General features: G+C 40.9%; 1 protein-coding gene across 7 annotated transcripts in view; it reads right to left on the reverse strand.

The window, feature by feature from the left end:
• Positions 1–16212, reverse strand: part of NPHP1 (nephrocystin 1) — a 58457-nt gene extending 42245 nt beyond the window's left edge. For 4 of the 7 annotated variants that reach the window (XM_019630739.1, XM_019630738.1, XM_019630737.1 and 1 more), the window contains exons 1-6: positions 16083–16212; positions 13474–13547; positions 11629–11689; positions 10451–10575; positions 7949–8165; positions 7037–7138 (exon numbers count right to left, since the gene is read on the reverse strand). In XM_019630739.1, the coding sequence (XP_019486284.1) occupies positions 7037–7138; positions 7949–8165; positions 10451–10575; positions 11629–11689; positions 13474–13547; positions 16083–16151 (648 nt within the window). In that variant the 5' untranslated portion in view covers positions 16152–16212. Of the gene's footprint in view, positions 1–7036; positions 7139–7948; positions 8166–10450; positions 10576–11628; positions 11690–13473; positions 13548–16082 lie in introns of those variants that run through there. The other 3 variants (XM_019630742.1, XM_019630740.1, XM_019630743.1) reach the window with 3 other exon arrangements.
• Between the last annotated feature and the right edge of the window lie 8598 nt (positions 16213–24810).

The following is a 24810-nucleotide window of genomic DNA, read 5'->3' on the forward strand; positions in this document are numbered from 1 at the left end:
AAAAAAAAAACGGGGAGTGATATCTTGGCTGCGGAGGTCTCCCACTAAGGAGTGAGGGATACCAGGCCCTCCCCAGCCCAGGGTTTCAGTGCTGAGAGGAAATGTCCCCATAATTTCTGGCTGTGAAAATCAGCAGAGATTGTGGCTGAGAGAGACGGAGGGTGGCTGCAGTCCAGGGCGCTCCTCTTAAAGGGCCCATGCACGAAGTTACTCACTGATGGACTCACTCGCTCTGAGCTCCAGCACTGGGGCAGCAGCTCAAAAGTTCCCAGGAACATAGGAGGAGAAACTGAGTTGTCTGGTTTCGGGATGAGGGCTGGAGGGGCAGCTTTCTCTTGAACAGAGGAGCTGGCGGAAGCCATAGCTCCTTTGTTGAGCCCTCCCCCGCAATCCCATGCAGGCAGACACTATATCTGAGTAGTCCTGAGTCTCCGTCAAACCAACTATCACCTTTCATCTGCCCCACCTAGTGACTCCCTGAGACCACAGCCCACCCAACTTTTCGGCACACCCAAGTCACATACAGTGGCTTCTCCATATAAACGAACTGCCTTGGCTCATGCTATGGACATTCCTAAAATCTGTTAAAGGTTCACAAAACTTATACAAGCAGCATATGGTTTTGGCATGTCTCATATCTCTGGCTGAGCAGCCCAAAGCCTGACATTAGTGATAGCTGGCCTTGGTTCGTGGCTTGGCCTCTTAAGGCACCTCCAAGCACAGTGCAGGTGGTGGCCACCTCTGGATTGCTTTGTAGCTCATGCCAGGTGGCTCCGGGCAGGGCACAAACTGCAGCTAAACTTTGCCTGCAGCAGGTCCCCTCCCAGGAGACCCCAGGGCTGGCCAACTTCAGACTGGGCCTGAGCATCATCTGGCTACCTCCAAGCATGACACATCCAAAGGGGAAACTGGGGAGGCACCAGAGCCCCGATAAAGTGAACCTTGCTCTGTAGGGTCAGCCTCTACACAACAGCTACTCCATTGTAGACACAGCCATTTCTCACAACCAATCAGCCTGAGAGTCAATCCCACCCACTGATGTGCAAACAGCAATGAAGTCTCAACTACAATAGGAGGGGACACACAATCCACACAATGGACACACCTGGAGTGCACGGCTCTGGTGACCAGGGAGACTGCACCACTGGGTTCCACAGGAAACCTACTAAAGAAGGCCACTCTACTAAGACCAGGACATATAGCAGCCCTATGTAGAAAAAAGCACAGGGAGGCAGCCAAAATAGGGAGACAAAGAAACATGTCCCAAATTAAAGCACAGAAAAAAGCTCCAGAAAAACTACTAAACAAAATGAAGACAAGCAATCTATCAGACACAGAGTTCCAAACACTAGTTATAAAGATGCTCAATAATCTCAGGGAGAACTTCAACAAAGAGATAGGAAACAAAAGGGAGGTAGAAAACATAAAGAAGAACCAGTAAGAAATAAAGAATACAATAATGGAAATAAAGAATACATTACAGGGAATCAACAGTAGATTAGATGAAGCTGAGGATTGAATCAGCAATTTAGAAGATAAGGAGGCAGAAAACACCTAATCAGAACAGCAAAAAGAAAAAAGGAATCCAAAAAAATGAGGAGAGTTTAAGGGGCCTCAAGTGTACCAACATTGGAGTACCAGAAGCAGAAGTGAGACAGCAAGAAATTGAAAACCTATTTGAAGAAATAATGATGGAAAACTTCCCTAACCTGGCGAAGGAAATAGACATACAACCCAGGAAGCACAGAGTCCGCAAATAAGATGAACCTAAAGAGGCCCACACCAAAACACATAATGAAAATGCCGAAGTTAAAGACAAAGAGAGTATCTTAAAAGCAGTAAGAAGCAGTAAAGCAGTAAGAGAAAAGAAGTTAGTTATCTACAAGAGAACTCCCATAAGACTATGAGCTGATTTCTCAACAGAAACTTTGCAGGCCAGAAGGGATTGGTAGGAAATACTTAAAGTGATGAAAAACAAGGACCTACAACCAAAATTACTATACCCAGCAAAGCTATTATTTAGAATCAAAGGACAGATAAACAGTTTCCCAGACAAGAAATAGCTAAAGGAGTTCCTCACCACCAAACCAGTATTACAAGGAATGTTAGGGGGAGTTCTTTAAGACAAAAACAGAAAAAAAGATTAAAAATATGAAAGATAAAATGACAATAACTACACACATATCTATCAACAATTACTTCAAATGTAAATGGATTAAATGTTCCAATAAAAAAACAGAGGGACTGAATGGATAAGAAAACAAGACCCTTACGAGATGTGACAATTAAGTTCGCAAACTCATCCTAGAAAAAGTGCTACATACCTCATTGCTAAATATCACTATGGTCATCTTTGAAGTACTTCCCTAGGGAAGCTACGCACTGACACCATTATCTAGTCTACCCTTCTGGAACTCTTTTTCTGGAATGGCCATCAGAGCTGTCATTGTATTATACTTGATGTCCTGAATGTCATCCAAATGTCTTTCTTTCAATATTTACTTTATCTTTGGGTAAAGAAAGAAGTCATTGGGGGCCAGACAGGTGAGCAGGGAGGGTATTCCAACACAATTATTTGTTTTCTGGCTAAAAACTCCCTCACAGACAGTGACGTGTGAGCTGGTGCATTTTTGTGATGCAAGAGCTCCTTTGGGACCAATTTTGCACACACCTTTCTCATGCCAAGATTTTCAGTTAAGATTTTCCTAACTGTTTCTCTATCAATGTTTACTTGGTCTGCTATGCTTCTCACAGTCAGCTGACAATTTTGACGCACAATTCCATGAATATTTGCAACGTTTTCATCAGTTCTGCTCATTACTGGCTGCCTTGACCTGTCTTCATCAATGACACATTCTCTCCCCTCAGAAAAACATTTAATCCATTTGTACACTGCCATTTTCTTCATGGCATTATCCCCATAAACTTGGACTAACATGTCCCTGATTTCACTTCCACTTTTGCCAAGTTTAACAAGAAATTTAATGTTTGTTCTTTGCTCTAATTCAAGCTCAGACATTCTCACTATGGCACACAAAATCACGCAACAATAATGAACGCCACTCAGCAAGACACCGCCACACATTGACACAAACACAGCTGTGAGACACTGATATACCAAGGTTATGAAACCTTACTGAGCTGTTTGTACAGTGCTATCAATGTAAGTGCATAGTGGCAAGTTCGTGAACTTAATTGTCAAACCTCATACATATGCTGCCTACAAGAGACTCACTTCAGATCAAAAAACATAGATTGAAAATAAAAAGATGGGGAAAAGATATTTCATGAAAATGGAAACAAACAAACGAAAAGCTGTGGTAGCAATACTTATACCAGACAAAACAGACTTTAAAACAAAGGCTATATAACAAGTGACGAAAAAGGACCCAGTAATCCCATTTCTGGGTAATTATCCAAAGAAACCCAAAACACTACTTCAAGGGGACGTGTGCATCCATATGTTCATTACAGCATTGTTTACAATGGCCAAGAGGTGGAGGCAGCCTGGGTGTCTGTCAATGGATGCATGGATAAACAGGAGGTGGTATATATATATATATATATATATATATATATATATATATATATATATATATATATATATATATATATATATACAATGGAATATTGCTCAGCCATGGAAGGCAATGAGTTCTCACCATCTGCAGTGACATGGATGGACCTGAAGGATATTGTGCTGAGTGAAATATGTCAGACAGTGAAAGACAGATGCAATGCGATTTCACTTATATTTAGAATCTAAAGAACAAAATAAACAAGCAAACAAAATAGAAACAAACTCACAGATACAGAAAACATTTTGACAGTTGCCACACAGGAGGGGGTTGGGAATAGGTGAAAAACGGGATGGGATTAAGAAGTACAAATTGGTTATTACAAAATGGTCATGCAGATGTAGGGTATAGCATAACAATATATGAACAATATGGTAATAACTACGTATGGTATTAGATGGGTACTAGATTTATTGGGGTGACAGATGGGAGGGGGCTTAGGGGGCAGGGTGAAAAAAGGTGAAGGGATTAAGAAGTACAAATTAGTAGTTACAAAATAGTAAGGGGGATATAAAGTAAAGCATAGGGAATATAGTCAATAACATGGTAATAACTATGTATAGTGCCAGGTGGGTACTAGACTAGTCAGGGGGATCATTTCTTAAATTATATAAATGTCCAACCACTCTGCTGTACAACTGAAATTAATATAAAATAATATTGAATGTCAACTGCAATTAAAATTTTTAAATAGGGGGGAAAAGGTGAAAGGGAATAAGAGCTTCAAATTTCTAAGTATAAGACAAATAAGTCATGGGGATATAATATACAATATGGGGAATATAGTCAATAATATTGTGATAGCATTATACAGTATCAGATGGTTGCTGGACTTATAAATGTTGAATAACTATTGTGTACAACTGAAACTAATATAATATTTTATGTTCGCTATATTTTAAAAAAATCTTAAACACAAATAGAAAATAAATAAATAAATAATCCCTTAGAAAAATGGTAAAAAGAAGTGAAAAGGTAATTTACAAAGAAGAAATAGAAATGGTCATAAAGTATATGAAATGATGCTCAACTCCATTAACACGACAAACAAAAACAATAATGAGCCCTTTTTGCCTGTCACATTGGCAGAATGTGATGACAGCCATCATTGGAAATGTGTGGGAAACACATATTTCTCAGCTGCTGGAGGTTTGTTATACAAATAGGCCTAACTTTTCTGAAAGGCAAAATGGAAAATTAAATAAAAATTTAAAGGTGTAAAACAAACCCTCTGAACCAGCACTGAGCATCTCGAATCAATCTAAAGGGAACAATGGGACAACTCTACAAAGATGTCTGTGCAGACTGATCACAACACTAGTGGCAGGTTGTCTACCACTGAATCTCTACCTCTTCTTTTCTAACAGTCCCTCCTTTAGCAAGTAACAGGCAAAAAGACTACAGTTTCCAAGGCTTCCTTACAGCTAGGTGTTGCCAACAACTAAATTCTGATCGAGGAGATATAATTGGAAGTTTTTTGTGTAATTTCCAGGAACCTGTCTTAAAAAGATGGCAGTTCAGGCCTTTTGACCTCTTGTTTCCTTTTCCTCCTCTTTTGCTCTTTGGAATCATTAAAAGATGTAACAGCCAACTTAAACTGCAGAGATAACATCTAGAAGAGTTGTCACACACCTAACAGAGTGAACTATTTAATGGGGCCTCACCACCCTTTGACTGCTACCGCCTCACTTCTGCCATGTTAGAGAGAAATATGCTTCTACCTTATTTAAGCCACTATTCTTGTGATCTTTTGGAACTCATAGTGGAAGCTGATCATAGTGGAAGCTACTTTGCTACATAATTGATAGCTATTATAGGTTAGGAACAACCTAAATGTTTATCTCTACGAAATTGGAATACTATGCTACCACTGAAAAAGATGATCTAGACCTGGACTGTGCAATACAGCAGCCAATCACCACATGGGGCTGCTGACACTTGGAATGTGATTAGCCCAAACTGAGATGTGCTATTTAAGTGTAAAATACACACTGGAATTTGAAGACTTAGCATAAAAAAAAGAAAGTATTTTTAAATATTGATTATATGTTGAAATGATAATATTTTTATAAATTGAATAATATAAAATATATTATTAGAATGTCACCTGTTTCTTTTTACTTTTTTAAAAATGTGTGGTATAATGAAAAATATATATTGGTCTTTATTCCCATTTCTTGGCAAGAGTTCCTAAAACAATTTCCTGAGTGACAGGGGTGTCTTTTGTTATTTATAACAAGCCCCTGAGTGTATACTAATGAAGTGATGGGTGGAGGTGGTGCTGTTTGCCAGAGGAACCAACCATGTGATTAGAGCACTGGAACTTTCATAGCACTCCCCTTCCCGCACCTCCACCTTCAGAGAGGGGAAGAAAGCTGGAGATTGAATTCAGTCACCAACAGCAATGATTTAATTAATCATGCCTAAGTAATGAAGCCTCCATAAAAACCCCTAAAAGACAGGGTTTGGGAAGCTTCCAGGTCAGTGGAAGTGCTGAAGTGTGGCACCCGGAGCAGGCATGGAAGACCCAAGTCTCACTCCCTCCATCTCCCAATGCCTCGCCCTGTGCACCTCTTCCATGTGGCTCTTCCTGAGTCTTATCCTTCACAATAAACACAAGTAAGGTGTTTTCCTGAGTTCTGTGAGTGCCCCTAGCAAATTATCGAACTTAAGGATGGGTGTGGGAACCCCCAAATTTACAGCTGATCACCCAGAAGTACAGGAGGCCCCTGGGACTTGTGATGGTCATCTGTAGTAGGGCAGTTTGTGGGACCAAGCCCTTAACTTGTGGGGTCTGTACTAACTCCAGGAGTTAGTATTAGAATTGAATTGAATTGTTGGACACCTGGCTGGTTTCAGAGAATGCATGTGGAGAAACAACACAGGTTTGGTGTCAGAGAAAAATCACACAGCACTAGAGGTGGTGTCACAAAAAAAGACATTTCACTTATAGCTACTAGAAAATTTTAAATTACATTTGTAGTTTGCATTAGATTTCTACTGGACAGCACTGATCCAGACAGATTATCTATGCATATTGGCACAGAAAATGACCATGCTGTACTATGAAATATGAAAAAAATAGGCTACAAACATGCATGTATACAGTATATTCCTATCCTAATATAGGATTGTATATTTGTGTCAGTTAACACAAAGTTAACTGTGGTTTTATTTTACAACAAACAATAAATGCCTATTTATTTTTATGATCAGCATTAATCCACAAGGCATCTTCACTGTGGGTTAACATTCTAGGGCTCATCTATATGAGAGTACTTCATAGGTCCCAGAACTGTTAACACATGATATTTTTCCCATGTCCTGTTCCTCTAAAATTAAATTCTGTATCTCAAGTCATTCACTAGTCAGTTGATCTAAGAATACAGCTTAATGTTTTATTAAAAATGAAAAAGTTCAAAAGGAGAAAAAGGAAAGAATAAACAATAAACACTAACCTCCAGGTAGGTTTTGGGAACGAGACCTTTGTTTCCTTTGGCACTCTTAGCCATCCACCAGCCATCAGGTTTTTTTTCAATTATAAGGAGAATTTCCCCTTTCTTAAAGCAAAACAAAATGAAAATTTTAAGTTAAAACTTACCCCTAAAATAGGAATTATCAACATTAAAACTATTTTCAAAAATAGAAGAGCATTTACTCTTTTACCAGGTAACTTTGATAACAGAATTTCACATGACTACTGCCTGTAAATCATAATTATTGCTCATTTTATTAAAACAAATTGAGTCTTTAAAAACTTCGTTTCAGGGGCTGGCTGAATGGAGTGTTGGTTAAGAGTTGGCTTGGGACCCCAGCTCTGAGCAACAGGGCCCGGATTCGGATCCCACATGAGAGCCAGTGACTCCACACCCTCTACAGCTAAGATGGTGAACAACAGCTCAACCTGGAGCTGGGCTGCTGTAAGTCGCCGGTGACTGCATAGGCTGCAGTGGGACTGCAGTGGGCTGCCGAAAGCTACCGTGAGTGGCTGGCAAGCCAGCGTGAGTGGCCAGCAGCTGGCGTGAACTGCTGTGAGCCGCTGTGAGCGGCTGTTTAATGGCCGGCAAGCAACTGCCTCACCCGGGAAGAGTGCAATGATCACAATACCAACATGGGCCAGTGAAGCGATGTCCTCTACAACTAGACTGAAGAACAAAAGGACAGCACCTTTTCTGTTCCTCTTCCCCGATTCCCCAATGCTGTTCCCCTCCCTCAATCCCCCAATAAAATCTTTAAAAAAAAACAAAAATAAAAACAAAAACTTAGTTTCAGGAAAATGTATGTAACCCAGGTACACACGTAGAGTTTCCTTATTTTGTTAGGTATGCAAATTGCTCTTGAGGTTAGGTTCCAGTCTTGTTTCTACCTACCTTAAATGTCAGATCTCCAGCCTGCTGAGCAGTAAAATCTCCAACAGCAATGTATTCTTTACTTGTCACCTGTTGGTGAGATTCATTTTCCTGTTTCTCTTCCTCTTGTGTTTCTTCTTCTTCCCCACCACTTTCTTTACTTTCTTCTTCATCATCATCATCTTCTTCTTCATCTTCAGCAGAATCATCTTCCGCTCTTTCAGTAAATTCCCCAATTCTGCAAAACAGTAATTCTATGACAAGGATCACTTGAAATAGTGTATTAGAGCTGGTCAAATATAAGTTCTATTGGGTTGTCTGAAAAGTCATGACGCATTTTTGCAATGAAAAACATAGAAAAAATATGTCATGACTTTTCCAATAACCCAATATATATAGAACTGACCTGTATTTGGAACTGGCAAATAAAGGAGACAAAAGGAAAGCATAGCTAATGATTTCTACCATCTAGCTAAGAGTATGTGACTTGAGGGACTAAACAGTGAAAGACATGATATATCTGAGGAAGTTATGTGACAGGGCAAAGCAGGCACTGGACTATAGGCCAAGAGACTTGGATTCATCTATTTCAGTACATGCTGCTTGAGCATTATTATGCAGTGCTTATAGCATGGGCTCCGCGTTTAAACTCTGGCTCTATACCCTCCTTGTTGAGAAATAATTATGATTTACAGGCAGTAGGTTTCTTTTAAGCTCTCAGTTTCTCATTGGTAAAGTGGAGATAATAATAGAACCTTCCTCATGAGGATTATACCAGTTACCAATTCACAGAGTATTTGGAACAGTGCCTGTCCATATCAAGCTTTAAAAGAAGTCAGCTATGATGATGGTCCAAGTCAGACACAGTGGATACAAAGGTAAACCAGACACAATTCTTGTCCTTAGAAGCTTACAATGAATCAATCTAGAAACGGATAATTACACTATAGTTCAACAGGTACTACAGTGGAGGTATACACAGGACAGTAAGGAAACACAAGGGGGACACCTCACCTAGACTGTATGGGTAGGGATCAGGAAAGAGCCAGAATTAGGTCTTGAGAGGTGAGTTGGAGTTATCAGGTAAAAGGAAGTAGCAAGGAGGGGGAGGGAGTGGAGAACGGAGGCTCAAGATTAGGGAACCTCAAGGAGGTCATGATGGCAGGACGAGGCTTGAGAAATGAGAAAGAGGTGAGGCTACAAACAGAGGAGCAGAATACAGTCCACGCGAGTATCATCTCTAAGGCAGCACCTAAGAAGTAAGGGAAGGGCAAGATCTGCTCTGCACTTTAGAAAGGGGAACAGACTGGAGGGAGGGCTAAAGGAAAGGTGGCTATTAAAAGTGACACATGACAACAGTATGAAGTAAGTAAACAGCATTAGGGAGGAAGAGAAAGACATTCTGGAAAAATATGAACTAGGTAAAGTGAGAGGTGAGGGAGAAGAGAGGAGCTCAAATAATATGGCATGGATAAGTAACTAAATCTCTCTGAGCTTTATTCATTCAATATTCAGGAAACAGAGATCTGAAAAGCTTTGGATCCCACATTAGGGCCAGTGACGCTGTGCCCTCTACAGCTAAGATGCTGAACAACAGCTCAACCTGGAGCTGGGCTGCCGTTAGTCGCCGGCGAAAGCGTAGGCTGCAGTGAGGCTGCAGTGGGTTGCTGTAAACTACCGTGAGTGGCCAGCAGCTGGCATGAGCTGCCAAGAGCTGCTGTAAGCGGCCGTCCAGTGGCCAGTGACCGATCTGCCTTGCCCAGGAAGAGCGCAATGATGGTGCCAACATGGGCCAGTGAAGCGATGTCCTCTACAACTAGACTGAAGAACAAAAGGACAGCAACTTGTCTGTTCCTCTTCCCCGATTCCCCAATGCTGTTCCCCTCCCCCAATTTCACAATAAAATCTTTAAAAGAAAATGTTAGGAAAAAAGGATGAGGCCTTTAGTGTCAGTGTTGATATGTAAAAAGATTATTTGGATTGTCTACTTGCATGTTTCCTCCTTTCATAAATATTCTTTAAAAATTGGAGGTAGAAACATGCATTGTTTTTCTGCTGGAGTGGATGTTAACAATAGCCTTTGCAAAGTAGAAGAAAACCTGATGGTATAAATAAATCCAATTTGTGGGAAGAAAAAAAAGGGAGACATCAACTATTCAGAGTCTTCAAATGCTGTTCCCTTACTTTTCACTGTATTCTGGGAAAATGCTAAAGGATGAAGATGCAAGGACTCTAGAATTTCCATTGATTTCCAGTACTGAGAATGACAAAGTAAATGGTATTTGACTTACCGTTTCTACCGGAAACAGCTATAAAATGTGGTCAAAATATACAAAACAGCTGTATGAACCTCAACCAAGCAGTGCTGTTATCCTATGCATCTCTCATGGGAGCTCACACTTTCTACCATACGCAATAAACAATGTCTGTTTATACCTACACTGTTACATATCTTTATCCTGAGTCAAACATTAAAACTGCTGGTGACATAACATCTGAAAGAAAGGAAGGAAAGAAGCATACTCAGTTATATTCTCTCTGCTTATAGACATGGCAAGTTCCTGCAGCTGGTGGGTAAGTTTATCCAAGAGACTGTGCTCCTCTTCCTTTTTCTGATGATAGTTCCCAACAGGTATAGGTTCATCAGCCTATGAGAGAAGATAAGTCTATTTCACTGAACAATTTATTTCAGTTTCATATTATATTTAAACAGAAAAAACTCCAATAAGTGCTAGAAGACAAAGTAAAGATCAGTATGAGACTTCGCCTACCATAGAGAAATAAGATTAAAAGAAATGTAGATTATTATGTTAGAATGTAAACCAAATGAAAAATGAAATAACTTTTGTTTTGTTTTGTTCCCTTGCTAGGTATTGCAGACCCTCTGTAGTAGGTAAAAGAGAGGTTCCAGACAGAAGAACGGCTTTGGAATCTAAAAGACAGGCCCCAAGTTCCGCCACTTCTTGGCAGTGAGACACTGGGAGAGCTGTTCTACCTTTGAGTCTTAGGTTTCCTCATCTGTGAAACAGGAGTAATTAGGTTTTCAAATGTAGGGTCAGTCTGCCTCCTAAGTTAAAGGGTTCTGTGTCACTGGAGAAATTCAGAAGAGACACTCAGTGACCACTTGTCTCAGATGCAGTACAGGGGGGTCATACACAGTATATGACTCACAGATGACTTCCACCTGAAATTCTTGTGAGTCTCTGGCCCTGGTATCTAGCTGAAGCTCAAGCTTATGTTAAAAGAAAAAAATCCTGAAAGGACTGCCAGGAGTAAGTTCTAGTTGTTCCTGTTTCTGCAGAGTCACCAATGTTAGAGTTGACATGTGATACAAGCAGCTTCCTTACCACTTACCGTCAGGCCAGGTTATGTACCCTCTCTCACAATGGAATTCAAATTAAAATAACCCTAAAGTGTAAAATGTAAAACTGACACAATGCAAAAATAAAAATAGTTTCTTCTTGGATTTTCTCAATGCTGGGTGAGTTCATCAAAGCTGAACTTTTATCAGTTATTTGGAGCACTGGATATTCTGCTCCAAAGCTCACACTCAGTAAGCCTGCCAGGTGAGTCAGCACTGACTGCAGTCAGACTTCATTACTAAGGCAAATCCAGGAATTTCCCCACTCTAATGAATTACCACTTCATGAAAATATTTGTAAAAACAGATATTTTGTAATATGATTAATCGTAATACTTACTTTTTTTAATTTTTGAAGAGTACTTTTATTTTCATCAATTGCCTGTTTTAATTGGATACATCTAAATTTTTAAATAGAAAGAAAAAAATATTGATTTTTTTTATTGTCAGAACCAGGATGTTATTTTGTAAAATCATACATAAGTCTTTAAGCAGGCCAACGCAATTAGCTATTGTAAGGCTTATGTTTAAAAATTCACCTGTAAGGGTGACCAGTTAGCTCAGTTAGTTAAAGCGTGGTGCTGATAAAAACCAAAGTTGAGGGTTCGATCCCCGCATTGGCCACTGTGAGCTGCACCCTCCCTAAAAGAGTCAACTATGCCATTGTAGCATGAAAGCAATGTGTAACCAATGAGCATGGCTGTTCCCCAATAAAATAAAATTTAAAAAATTCACATGTAAATGTTTTTCCATAAAGGAATAGTCACCAAATTTAGCATCACCAGGTACAAAGAAACCTGACAATGTCTTCAAAGGTTTAAGTAACTATTTTTACTCTATATCCAGACAATTATTAATGAAACATAAGTGCTAAATTCAGTCTATAAATCTTATTCTAAGATTTTATTTTAGAAGTTTATTTTAAAATCTTATTTTTAATTTTATTTTAAAATCTACTAAAGCAAGTATAATCACCTTCACTTTTTCTTTCATTATTGTTTGATTAATTCAACTTGACTTAAATTCTTTAAACAATTAATCCTACTATTAATTAAATTTCCTTCAACATTTTAAAATTCATATAAATTTTATTTTGCTTTTAAGCACTTTGAATGCCTGATTTAAGTAAAACCTTTTCAAATGGTTCTAATGAATCATTTAACATAACAGAATGAATCTCATGTTCTTTTGAATGTTATAAACTCTAAATACCTCAAACACACAGGTTATCTTAATGATGTCCTAAACTTAATACAAAAGATTAATAGTCTAATCCAACTTAGTTTATCATGACTATGTAATTTTAAACTATATTTAATCTTAACCTCTCTCAGGGATTAAAAAAAAGAAAGTCAAAAAGAAACAAAAAAAGTTATCACCAAGAGAACAGTTTTCCAACCTCAAAGGAGTTAAGGTCACCATCTCAAGCAAGGTAGAATTGCTAGTAGACAGATGTTTCTGATCAGGTCATAGGATCTGGGGCTACACAGGCCAAGGACCTACCAAAACTCTGCCTGTCACCGATGTTCACTCTGAGCAGTCTTTATAGTTGCTATCACAAGTCTACAACGTTCAGATTTAGGTTGGTTTCTCCAAGTTATACCATGATGTAATTCTTTCATTTGATTCAAATGGACCAAAACCTGCAATTCTACTGGGATTTCAATGAAGTTCCTTCTCTTGCTTGACTGAATTCTGCATTTCTTAGCAGACTTAAAACATTTTTATTACTTTCCCAATCAAATGTCTTATAGCAAAGTAATATTAGACATATTTACTAACTACTGTGAACCTTAATTTTCCCATCTATATTAATAAGTATCTCATGGTGTTATTGTGAAAATTAATTAAGAAAAAGTTTCTCAAGTGTGGATCACACTGCTTGGTACATAGAGTAAAAAATAGATTAAGGTACCTCTTTTTAACATGTGTAATGCTTTATTTAATATTGCTATTCCAATATTTAGACCTGGTAGATATAGATAATTGCAAAAAATATTTTTAAATACATTTTGGAAAATTTCATTAATTGTTACCTCAATGTTATTTATTATTATTTTGTCTTTTTAGAAACTGCACTAAAAAAAGGAAAGAAATACGCCTCAAACAATTTCTATGCTGTAAACACTGCTCATTGAAATACAAGTACAGTTCCTGAAAAACTTATAAAATTAGTATGCTTTACCTTTGGTAAATATCTCGCCTTTTACTGGCTTCTAGAGCTCCTTTCAATTGACTCTCAGAAAGCAAACTATCAACCTACAATAAATGGAAACTGCTTAAAATTGTTAAATTTTATATGGTATTGTTAAATACCATATAACCTTAGAAAATAAAATTTTTATCTTTTTTTCCAATATTTTATGGACACTTTTAAATATACAATAAAGTGAAAAGAACTTTACAGTGAACACCCATATACCCAACAGCTAGATTCTACCATTAACATTTTACTATACTTATTTGATCCATCTATTCAGCAGTCCATCTTATTTTTATATATTTCAAAGTAAACTGCAATCATCAATACATTTCCCCCGAAATAATGCACCATGGGTATCACCAGCTAGAGTTCAATATTTTATGTAAAATTTACATACAATGAAATGTACAAATCTTAAGTATGCATTTGCTGAGTTTGGGCAAACACATACACCCGTATAACCCAAATCCCATCAACATATGAAGAAAAAGTACCATTACCCCAGAAAGTGTGTACTCTTTTCTGTAATCCTTTCACACCTCATGTTTTTGAGATACTTCCATATTGTTGTGTGTATCATTAATTTATTCCTTCTAATTGCTGGGTAGTATTCATTGTATGACTATACTACGAGTTTGTTTATCCTCATTTTTATATTTTATAACTTGACTTAGTATTTTCCAAATACTACATGTAACTTTGCCAATGTACCCATAAAAGAGGCACATATTTCTGGTGGGTTCTTTTCTATAAATGATGCAGAGAAAATGAAGTGGATGAAGAGAGAGAAATAAAAGTTCACTAGCTTCTTCTCTACTCTGTTATTTTGCATCTGTCTGAATATTATTTACAAAATTTACACACCTGCTGACAGTCATCATAGGCATAACCCATCGGAACCCACTCTTGATTATTTGTCCCCAAGGACACCAAGTTGGAAATCTGTTCTGTGTTTTGCATCTGGTGTCCTCTGTGGGGACAGAGGGGAATTCGCTCACACTATCAAAGAGCCCTTCCTAGACGTTCAGGGTGTCAAAGGCTCCTGAACCAATTCTTCTCCAGGCTGAATAATCCTTCTAATAATTCTTGTTTCATCTTTGTTTTAATAACAATTTTTGTAGTTTACTTCTCAAATTTTTTTCTGGTTCTCTCAATGTCCCACTAAATTTAAAACTAGATATAGAACCATATTAAGCATTTAGCCAAAACTCAACGTAAGTCAATACTTCATCAAGTTTTATTTTACTTCTACTGAGTATTTTGTTGCACTGCTATAATTCCAATAGACTCATTTAACAAATATTTACCCATCAAACCTTTGGTACTTTTTAAATGAGAGTCCAAAACTGGATAAAATATGAGCATTCAGTAAATCTCTTATCTGCCAAAGATTGCTAAATAATTTTATTTAGTGAAAACAACACTTGGTAATAAATCATATGAAAACTAAAAAGTAAAATTAGCAAAGTAATTTCAGAAAATAAATTAACAACGCAGTAATTACTACCTACTTTTTTAATTCTTAAAGTAATATACATTTGGTATTCAAAATTATGAAAATACCAAAAAGTATGAAGAGAAACAACTATCAGCATGCTACCAGTTATCATCCTAGCATGTTTCCTTTTTCCTACATATAAATTAAAATTTTTTATTGAAACATTGTATATTCAATTTCATTTTTTTTCCAAACTGAAATTTTATCTCAAATATTCTCCCTAATGCATTAAAATCTCTAACAAAATTTTAATCACTGTATTATATAGTTATATAAGATAGTATCCATTCCCCAGTACTGATCATTTAAGTTGTAACCAGTTGTTTCTATTATCATTAATACTGATGAACACTTTTACATATCAATATGTCCCAATTTTTTTTGTATTATTATGTATGGTAAATTCCTAAAAATGTAATCACCCAGCTTAGAAGCATGAATATTTGCTACACCTGCTTTCTAGAAATGCTGTACCTTATACCCTGGAGAATGTCAAGTTCCTGTTTCATCTCACCCTCCCCAGTACTGAGTATTGTGATTTTTTAAATTTCTGTTATATCCTATCTCCTTTGCAATTACTTATTTTTCATGTTAACTTTTCTCATGTATGTGAGTTACTTGTATTTCTTCTTTAGCTCTAGTCCGTGTCTCTTGCACATTAGGACTATTCTTTGGCTACTAATTCACTTTGAGTTCATGTGAGGCAGTAACAGCCTCTACTGGAAGAAGGCTGGAGGAAAGCGGGGCTGGAAAAAGAAGGAGAGTAGTGTTGGGCGCAGAGATGGCAGGAAATGGTTACTGTTAAATATTTATGTTTGGAGTTGAGGTGGGTTAAGGGTTGAGACAGATGTTAGGGGGAGGGCAAAGGGAGGACACTCAAAGGTCATAATGTGGGGAGGTTTGGCCCCTGGGGTCGCGTTCAGGGGATGAGAGGTTAGAACACGGGTTTGGTGTGGGATGCTGGGATGGGAGAGTTATTGTTGGGAATCTCCGTGGGAAGGGGCCGGCTCCCAGGACTCCAGCGCCTCGGTCTCGCCCCGCTAGGGGCCCTGCCGTCGCACGGTTCAGGCCCCACGGGACAGCCAGACGGTACCTGCTGCTTCAGCTCTTGGTCACGGCGCTGCAGGCACTGCAGGGGGTCGCGCGGCCACCGTGGCAGCATCCTCTCGCCTCATCACAGGGCGCCCGGCCGGTCACCAGGGAAACCACGGTGGCGGCCCCAGTAAGTGACGTTACCGGATGACGCAATCAGCGCGCCTGCCTCACCGCCAGACGCTCTGAGGGCTGGCGCGGAGAATGGTACCCATTTAGTCAGTCGTCATTTCTTGGCCCGTCCAAAGGACTGGGGTGGGGATAGGGGCACAACCCTATCCATGTGGCCATGGCACAACCGCAATGCCGCAGTATTGCTCATAGGGTAGGTAGAAAGGTAGAAGTGAGCAAGTGAAGGAGGGAGCTAGCCCTGGTTAGGAGGTCCCTTGCAGCTGCTCCTACTTGGGTCAAGGCTCCTCGCAACTGCTCTCACTTGGGGCACAAACACCTTGCTTGCTCAGCAAGATAGAGTAAGATGTGTCGTTAGGAGAAGGAAAAGTGCTTTAGAGAGAAAGAAACCATCTGGCTTATCAGAATATAAGAGATCTGACAGTTAAGTTAGGGAATTTGTTGCAACAATGTTGCTAACCGTTTTTTATTTCAGAGGGATTATTCATGAATTTGTGAATTATGAATTTGTACCAACTGGACAGTTAAGCAAGTTTACTATTTGGAAGTGCTGAAAAGGCTGCGTGAAAACTTAGACGACCTGAACTTTTCACCAACAATTCATGGCTCTCATATCACGACAAAGCACCAGTTCACGCAGCACAGTCTGTGAGGGAGTTTTTAGACAGTAAACAAATAACTGTATTGGAACACCCTCCTATTCACCTGATCTGGCCCCCAATGACTTTTTTTTTATTGGGGGTGGGGAACAGTGTTGGGTAATTGGGAAATGGAACCAGCCAAGTTGTTGTTCTTCAATCCTAGTTGTGGAGGGTGCCAGTCGCCATCTGGCTGCCCATCAGCAGCTCGTGGCCTCTAAGCTCAAGGTGCTGTGTTACAATCTTAGTTGCAGGTGGGCCTAACCACCATCCCATGCAGGAGTCAAACCAGTGGCCTTGTTAAGAGAGCACGCTCTATCCACTGAGCCATCCGGGCGGCAGCTCAACTCAAGGTGCCGAGTTCAGTCTTAGTTGAGGGTGGACGTAGCCACCATCCCATGTGGGAGTTGAACCGGCAGCCTTTTTGTTAACACATGCTCTATCCACTGAGCCATCCGGGTGGCAGCTCAGCTCAAGGTGCCAAGTTAAGTCTTAGTTGCGGGCGTGTGTAGCCCACCATTGAACAAGCAGTCTTGTTGTTAGGAGCACTTGCTCTCACCAGCTGAGCCACCCTGCCACCTGTTGGCAGCTCAGCAGTGGCTCAGCTCAGGCGCAGTGTCACTAGCCTGTATGGTAATTGAACCAGCGACCCTGTTGCTCAGAGCTCGCGCTCTTAAGCTAACTCATAACCAACTGAGCCACTCGGCTGACCCCAATGACTTCTTTCTTTATCCAAAGATAAAAGAAATATTGAAAGGAAGACGTTTGGATGACATTCGGGACATCAAGTGTAATACAATGACAGCTCTGATGGCCATTCCGGAAAAGGAGTTCCAAAATTGCTTTGAAGGGTGGACTACGTGCTGACATCAGTGCATAGATTTCCAAGGGGACTACTTTGAAGGTCACCATAGTGATATTCAGCAGTGAGGTATGTAGCACTTTTTTCTAGGATGAGTTTGTGAACTTAATTGTCAGAGCTCGTATATCCTGCTTCTCAAATAAATCATGGGAAATTAACAGGTTCACCTTTACACCCTGAGAAAACAAACTTGGGAACCAGAGGGGAGGGCAGGATACCTCAGCAGAAGAGAGAAAGATAATAGAGAGGGAGAAGGGGAGATAATTTTACCCAAATAGATAAAAAAACCCCACATAATGTAAAGAGAGGCTGCTTCCCTCTCTTGGGTCAGCCCACTCTATGTCTGGGAGTGTACTAGCTTTTACTAATAAACTTCTTGCTGTCCTATGTTGCACAAACTGTCTCAACTGCATTCTTCAGGAAGGCAAGAGCCGAGGTGAAGCCTGGTTCGGAGCCCCACAGTAGAGATCTCACTGTGTCCCTGGCCTCACCTTTACTTGACCTATGTATAGCTTAACAATTGATTAACCTCCTGTGTCTTGAGCTCTGAATGTCCCCTGTCCCACCCAGTTCCCCATTTTAGAAAATTCCCCTGAAACTTATGAATAATACCCTTAGGCTTATTGATCACAATCTCAGTGGTCTACCAGGTTACTCCCATCACTGTTCCTGGATTGCTGACTCCACCAGAGAGCCATGTTGCCAGAGGGGAGGCTCCATGCAGCCCCTAGAACTGTCAGGTAGCTTCTGGAGGAACACCCAGATTTTCCCTTAAACATCCCAGGTTGGTCTGAGAATGTTAAGGCAGTTTTTGAAGGTGTTAATCTGCTGCCTCCTCAGACCACCAGTGCTCTGATAATAAAGGCTTATTCTACTAACCAACTCCTGTGTTGATCTATTGGCTGAGCAGCATGAACCCCCGGACTCATTTGGTCTCTGCTTTTAGCTTCTAGCAACCACCAAGGGATAGCCTCGGGACTCCTCTGGTAAGTCTTTTGGCTTGTGGAGGGTCTCGGGGGCTGCCTGGGACTGGGTGGATTCCTTGGGGCAGGACCAACCTCTGGAAATAGCTGCTGATTGATTTTGCTCATGGAGGTGGGGTTTGTGCCAGGACCTGCCCGACATGGACATCTTTTCTGCTCAGCTGGGGTAGAATAAGTGTTTTCTCTGTTTCCTGCCTCTAATTACTGGTTCAGAAAGCGGGGTGGCCCTGGTGTGCACAGCCGGAGGATTTTGCACTCACTATCTGGGGCTCCTCTTTGAGAGCCATTTGGGGGTCTTACTAACCCATTGGCGCCAATAGGTGAGACTGCAATGTCCAGCAAGTCATAATATCCTCACCAGTAAGGGGCCTTGGTTTCAAGCTTGCTTTGGTCTTGGGAGCACTTGTGGTCAGCACTGTAAAAGCCACCATGCTTGGTTTTGGCCTTTGGGCACTGGGTGGTCTTAGGGCCACATTTACTTTTTGGTTTTAGCCCACAGGCCAATTATCTGGCGGTCGACGGACCATGTATATGGAGTAAGACGACATCGCGTCCTAATTTGGTACCTGGCCAGGCTTAGTTTTGGTGTTCAGATCTGAATTCAATTTTTCTGGTTTTGTCTGTCCGATCCAGGGACTACTTGGATCTGTCTGTGTGTTTAAGTCTGTGTTAAATGTGGCCACATTTGTTCCAGCTCAATAATGAGATCTAAGGCTTCAATCCCAGCCAGGAGCCCATTAGGCAAAATACTGGATGGTCGGAAAAGTCATGACATACTTTTTCTATGTTTTTCATTGCAAAAATGCGTCATGACTTTTCCGACAACCCAATATTAGGTCATTGGCAAAACTACAGCTACAAGCCATTGATCAAAAAGAAATTAACTTTCTGTTGCAATACAGTTTGGCCAATGTATATTTTAGATTTTGGAGAGCACTGGCTGCTCAATGTTCCTTGAATTATTTTACTATTTTACAACTGGAATTGTTTTGTCAGAAATCTGGGAAATGGGATGAAATACCTTATGTACAAATGTTTATGAGTTTGCATAATTTGGAAGATAGCGAAGAGGGAAACAAGCTAGTGATTCAGAGGCAGACTGCCTCAGTGCTGGGACCAGCAGCTGCCTCAATCCCTGATTCTAAATCAGGGGAATTAAAGGATAAGGGGGAATGTCCCGGCCGTTGGAAATCAATACCCAGAACCCCCAACCGATCCTCCATTGCCAATACTGGGAGCACCTAGAGTAGACAGGGCCAATGAAATTGTCTCCCCCTCTTGTACTCAACAAGGTACACAATTCGGAGTAGGGCTAGGGAGCCAATGGGCCATGGCAGGGCAATACCCTTTGAGGTGGCTGGCTGTTGGAGTTGGCCCAAGAGGACAGCCCGCCAGATATTACTGGGCACATACTCCTTTTTCCACCTCGGATTTAATGAATTGGAAAAATCTTAACCCCTCCTATCAAGATAACCCCCAAAAGATGGCTGATCTAATCTCCTCTGTGTTTGCTACCCACCTGCCCACTTGGGCAGATGTACAAGCCCTGCTCAACATGCTGCTGACCGCCGATGAGTGAAGGCTGGTGATAGGCAAGGCCAAAGAAGAAGCTGAGAGGTTGCACCAAGAGAACCCTAAAGGGACACCGGCACCAGATGGGACAATCCCTCTTGTTGAACCAGACTGGGATCCTAATAATAGGAATCATCAGTCCAGATTAGAACATTACCAGCGATGTCTTATAGAGAGGCTATGTGAAGGGGTACCAAAACAGAAGAGCCTAAACATGGTACAGGCAGTACAAAAACCCAATGAGGATCCCCCAGAATTTTTAGAGAGAATCTACCAACCCTGTAGACAATATACTTATATTGATCCCCAAGTGGCTGAAAACTCCCATATGATCACTATGAGTTTTATCTCCCAGAGTAGCCTGGACATCTGGAATAAACTCCAAAAGTTATATGGAGTCATGAGCATGCCACATGCCCAGCTTGTAGATATCACCTACAAGGTGTACAATAGCCGTGAGTACCAAAAGGCTAAGGCTGCCACCATTTTTCTGAATCAGATAAAGGGATATGAGTCATGGAGTGCACAGAGACGGTGCCCCAGCCCCCCACTAGAGAGAGACCAGTGTGCCTATTGCAAAGAGAAAGGACATTAGAAGAAGGAATACCCTAACCAAGGCAAACCAAAGGGCCAGAAAGCACCAGTAGCACTGATGACAGAAAGGATGGACGGTTCTGAGGAAGAATGATGGGACCCAGGGTCTCCTCTGTTCCCCCAAACAGAGGTGATTGCCTTAACAATCACCCCTAAAGAGCCTCGGGTACAATTGACAGTGGGGAACAGGAGAGTATACTTTCTTCTTTATACTGGTGCTACATACTCTGTTCTGAATGAGAAAATTATTGGGCTTTTGTGACAAACTGTCCAAGTCACTGGGGTGACCGGCAAACCAGAATATCAACATTTCCTGCAACCACTGCAATCAATGTGTGGTAGGAGACATTCATTTGCAGCATAAGTTTCTGTATATGCCTGGTTGCCCAATACCCCTGTTGGGCTGAGGTTTACTCTCGAAATTACATGCTCAAATAACCTTTGCTCCTGAAGCAAACCAACTCCACCTACAGGTTCTGACTGAAAACACATATCAACTCCAGATACTCCTGGGAGGAGAGGACCTGACTGCAATGCTGGAGAACAGCTTAGAAAATTCTACTTTCTTATTACGGGTCAATCCCTCCTCCATCTGGGCAGATGGGAGTCCTGGCAGGGCCAAGAACAGTGAACCAATAAAAATAAGACTGAAAGAGGGGACACCAATTCCCTGGAAAAGACAGTACCCCCGCAAAAAGGAGGCCTTGAAAGGCATCCAACCTTTAATTTGAAAACTCAAGGATTTAGGCCTTATTCGGCCCTGCCAGTCACCATATAACACCCCCATTCTTCTGGTTCAGAAATCTAAATGTCAGGAATACCAGTTTGTTCAAGATTTGTGAGCAATTAATGAAATTACAGAGGACATTCATCTGACTGTACCTAACCTATACCCTTGTTGACTGGCATCCCTTGTGCTTCCCAGTAATACACTGTGCTGAATTTGAAAGATGCCTTTTTATGTATACCTCTGGACCCACAGTCACAAGAGTTTTTGCCTTTGAATGGCAATAAGACAGGTTTAGTATAACAATTAGGCAGTTAGAAATTTCCAGGTAGAATGAGCAAAGATAAACATATCTCGAGGTCTCTGCCCTCAGCCCTAACCAAATGGTCACAGCCTTAAAGATAATTAACTCCTTCCAACCAGAGACATCAATCACACACTGAAGCAACTGGAATAACAAGACCTCTACTCCTCAGCCCTGACCAAATGGTCACAGCCCTAAAGTTAATTTTCACAGATGATCTCATTACATTCTAAGGCAACTAGATCATTATTTTTTTTTTGGAAAACCATATTCCTCCAGGATGAAATAACCAATGTAATAAATCTGACCTGTCCAAACAGGCACCAGTTTTCTCCCCAAATAGGCTAGGAAAAGCATATATACAGAAGCCTCTCCCGCTAGTCTGTGAGCATTCCAGTTTCGGATGATCCCTTTCTTTTAGAGAGCTGTATCTCTTTGCTCTAATAAATGGCTCTTTTCTGCAAACTTTGCCTCTCTGGTCTGCGTCTCCATTCTTTGGTGTTACGAGACCACGGATCCTGGACACACAGAAAACAACCTGCATCAGCAAGAACCAGACTTGCTAGTTAGGACGCAATATTGCTAGACTGTGTTGCCACAAGGTTTTAAGAACTCCCCTGCCCTTTTTGGGAAGCCCATGACTTGCAGGCCTTGCAGCTAGAAAAAGGAATGCTTCTGCAATATGTGGATGATTCGTTAATCACTGATGACTCTGAACAAGATTGCCTAAACAATACAGTAGAGACTTTAAAACACCTGGCAGAATGTGGGTTACAGGGTTTCTTGAAAACAAGCCCAGATCTGTAAAAAAACAGGTCACCTTTCTAGGGTTTCTTCTTGAGCCCTGACAGAGAAGCCTCCTCAAAGACTGAAAGGATCTAATAGGTCTGGAAACTTCTACAACTAGGAGACAGTTATGGGGATTTTTGGGAATGGCTGGATTTTGCAGGATTTGGATTCCTAATTTTGGCTTTATCACCAAGTCATTATATGAGGCCTTAAAAGGAGAGAAAAGATTGCCCTTCGATTGGACTCCTGAATGTCAAATCACCTTCCAGAAATCAAAGGAGTTCTTGGGCTACCCAATGTATCTAAGTCATTCCATTTATACATTCAAGAGGAACAAGGTTTTGCCCTGGGGCTGTTAACCCAGATGATTGGGACTACTCAACAGCTAGTAGCTTACCTCTTCAAGAGCTTGGGTAATACAGTGCCTAGCTGCCTACAGGCCGTAGCTGCCACCTGTGAACCGGTACAAGAGGCAGAAAAGTTTCCTCTTGGACAGCACATGACTGTTCTAGTGCCACTCCAGGTATTAACACTACTGGAACAAAAGGGCAGGTTATGGTTGACAACCAGATGGATGGGCAAATATCAAGCCATCCTGCTAAATAACCCAAACCTTCAACTTGAAACCGTCTCTATCCTGAATTCAGCGACACAGCTATCCCTTCCCCACAAACCGTTATCACATGATTGTGTAGAAACTGTGGAATTAGTTTATTCCAGTCTGCCAGATCTACAGGACCAACCCATCCAGGACCCAGGTTAGACTCTTTTTGTGGATGGAAGCAGCTTCATCAACAATGGGAGATGAAAAGCAGAGTATGTGGTAGTTATGTGGTGGTCAGACCAAATGACAGAGACCTGACATTTATTGGCAGGTATGTTAGCCCCGAAGGCTGAACTCATTGCACTAACCTGTGCCCTTGAACTGGCCAAGGGGAAATGAGTCAATATTTACATTGACTCTAAATATGCTTTTCTGACATTACATGCAATAGGGACAATTGGAAAGGACATGGCTTCCTTACAGCTGGGAAGAAAGAAATAAAACATGCCTCGGAAATTTTACAAACTATCTATACTTGAGGCTGTCCAAGAACCCACCTAGGTGGCCATAATGCATTGCCTGGGGCATCAAAAAGGTGGAGATTGATTGGCAACAGAAAACAGATGGGATGACTTTGCAGCCAAGGGGGCAGCCCACCTAGTTATAGTTATGGCCCTGGTTCCCATAGTAGATCTCCAGGAACATCAGCCTGCCTATTCAGAAACAGACCTGCAAGAGGCATCCAAGAGGGGCTATACACAGAATAGTTTGACAGGTGAATGGAAGATCAACTCTGAAGTGAAAGTCTTCATCCCCTTTTCATTTTTGCCATTGATTCTCCAAAAAATGCATCAGGCCACGCACTTTGGGCGAGATGCTTTACTTGATTATGTAGCCCCCTGGATCACTGAAATTCATTTAACACAAATAGCTCAAGATATTATCAACAAATGCTCAATTTTCCAGAAAAATAATCCAAAAATGCATCCAGACTCTAGAAGCCAAGGTCATCAATACAAAGGCCAGTTGCCCTTGGATGACTGGCAGATTGACTTCACACAAATGCCCAGGGCATGGGGAAATTACTGGCACCTGTTTGCATTCATAGATATTTTCTCGAGCTGGGTAGAAGCATTTCCCACTTGAACAGAAAAAGCAGCTGAGGTAGTCAAGGCACTACTCCAGGAGATCATCCCCAGGTACAGACTCCCTTGAAGTCTGCAAAGCAACAATGGACCATTGTTTATCTCAGCCATCACTCAAAAATGTGAGTAAGCACCTTAATATTACCTGGAGACTTCACACGCCATGGAGGCCCCAATCCTCAGGCAAAACAGAAAAAAATGAATCATACCTTTAAAAAGACCATAGCAAAACTCTGCCAGGAAACTCAGCTACCATGGACTCAAGCACTTGCCCTGCTGAGAGTCTGGGTGGCTCCCCAAAGCAGGCTTAAATTAAGCCCATTTGAAATTGTTTATGGGAAATCATTCCAGGCCCTAAGGGATATAGCTCCATCTGAATTTAACCATGATTTACATGTTAGGAATTATCTTAGGGAACTTACCCAGGTAGTAGAGACCATAC

Source organism: Hipposideros armiger, unplaced genomic scaffold (assembly GCF_001890085.2).
Source record: "Hipposideros armiger isolate ML-2016 unplaced genomic scaffold, ASM189008v1 scaffold_938, whole genome shotgun sequence".
Taxonomy (NCBI): domain Eukaryota; kingdom Metazoa; phylum Chordata; class Mammalia; order Chiroptera; family Hipposideridae; genus Hipposideros; species Hipposideros armiger.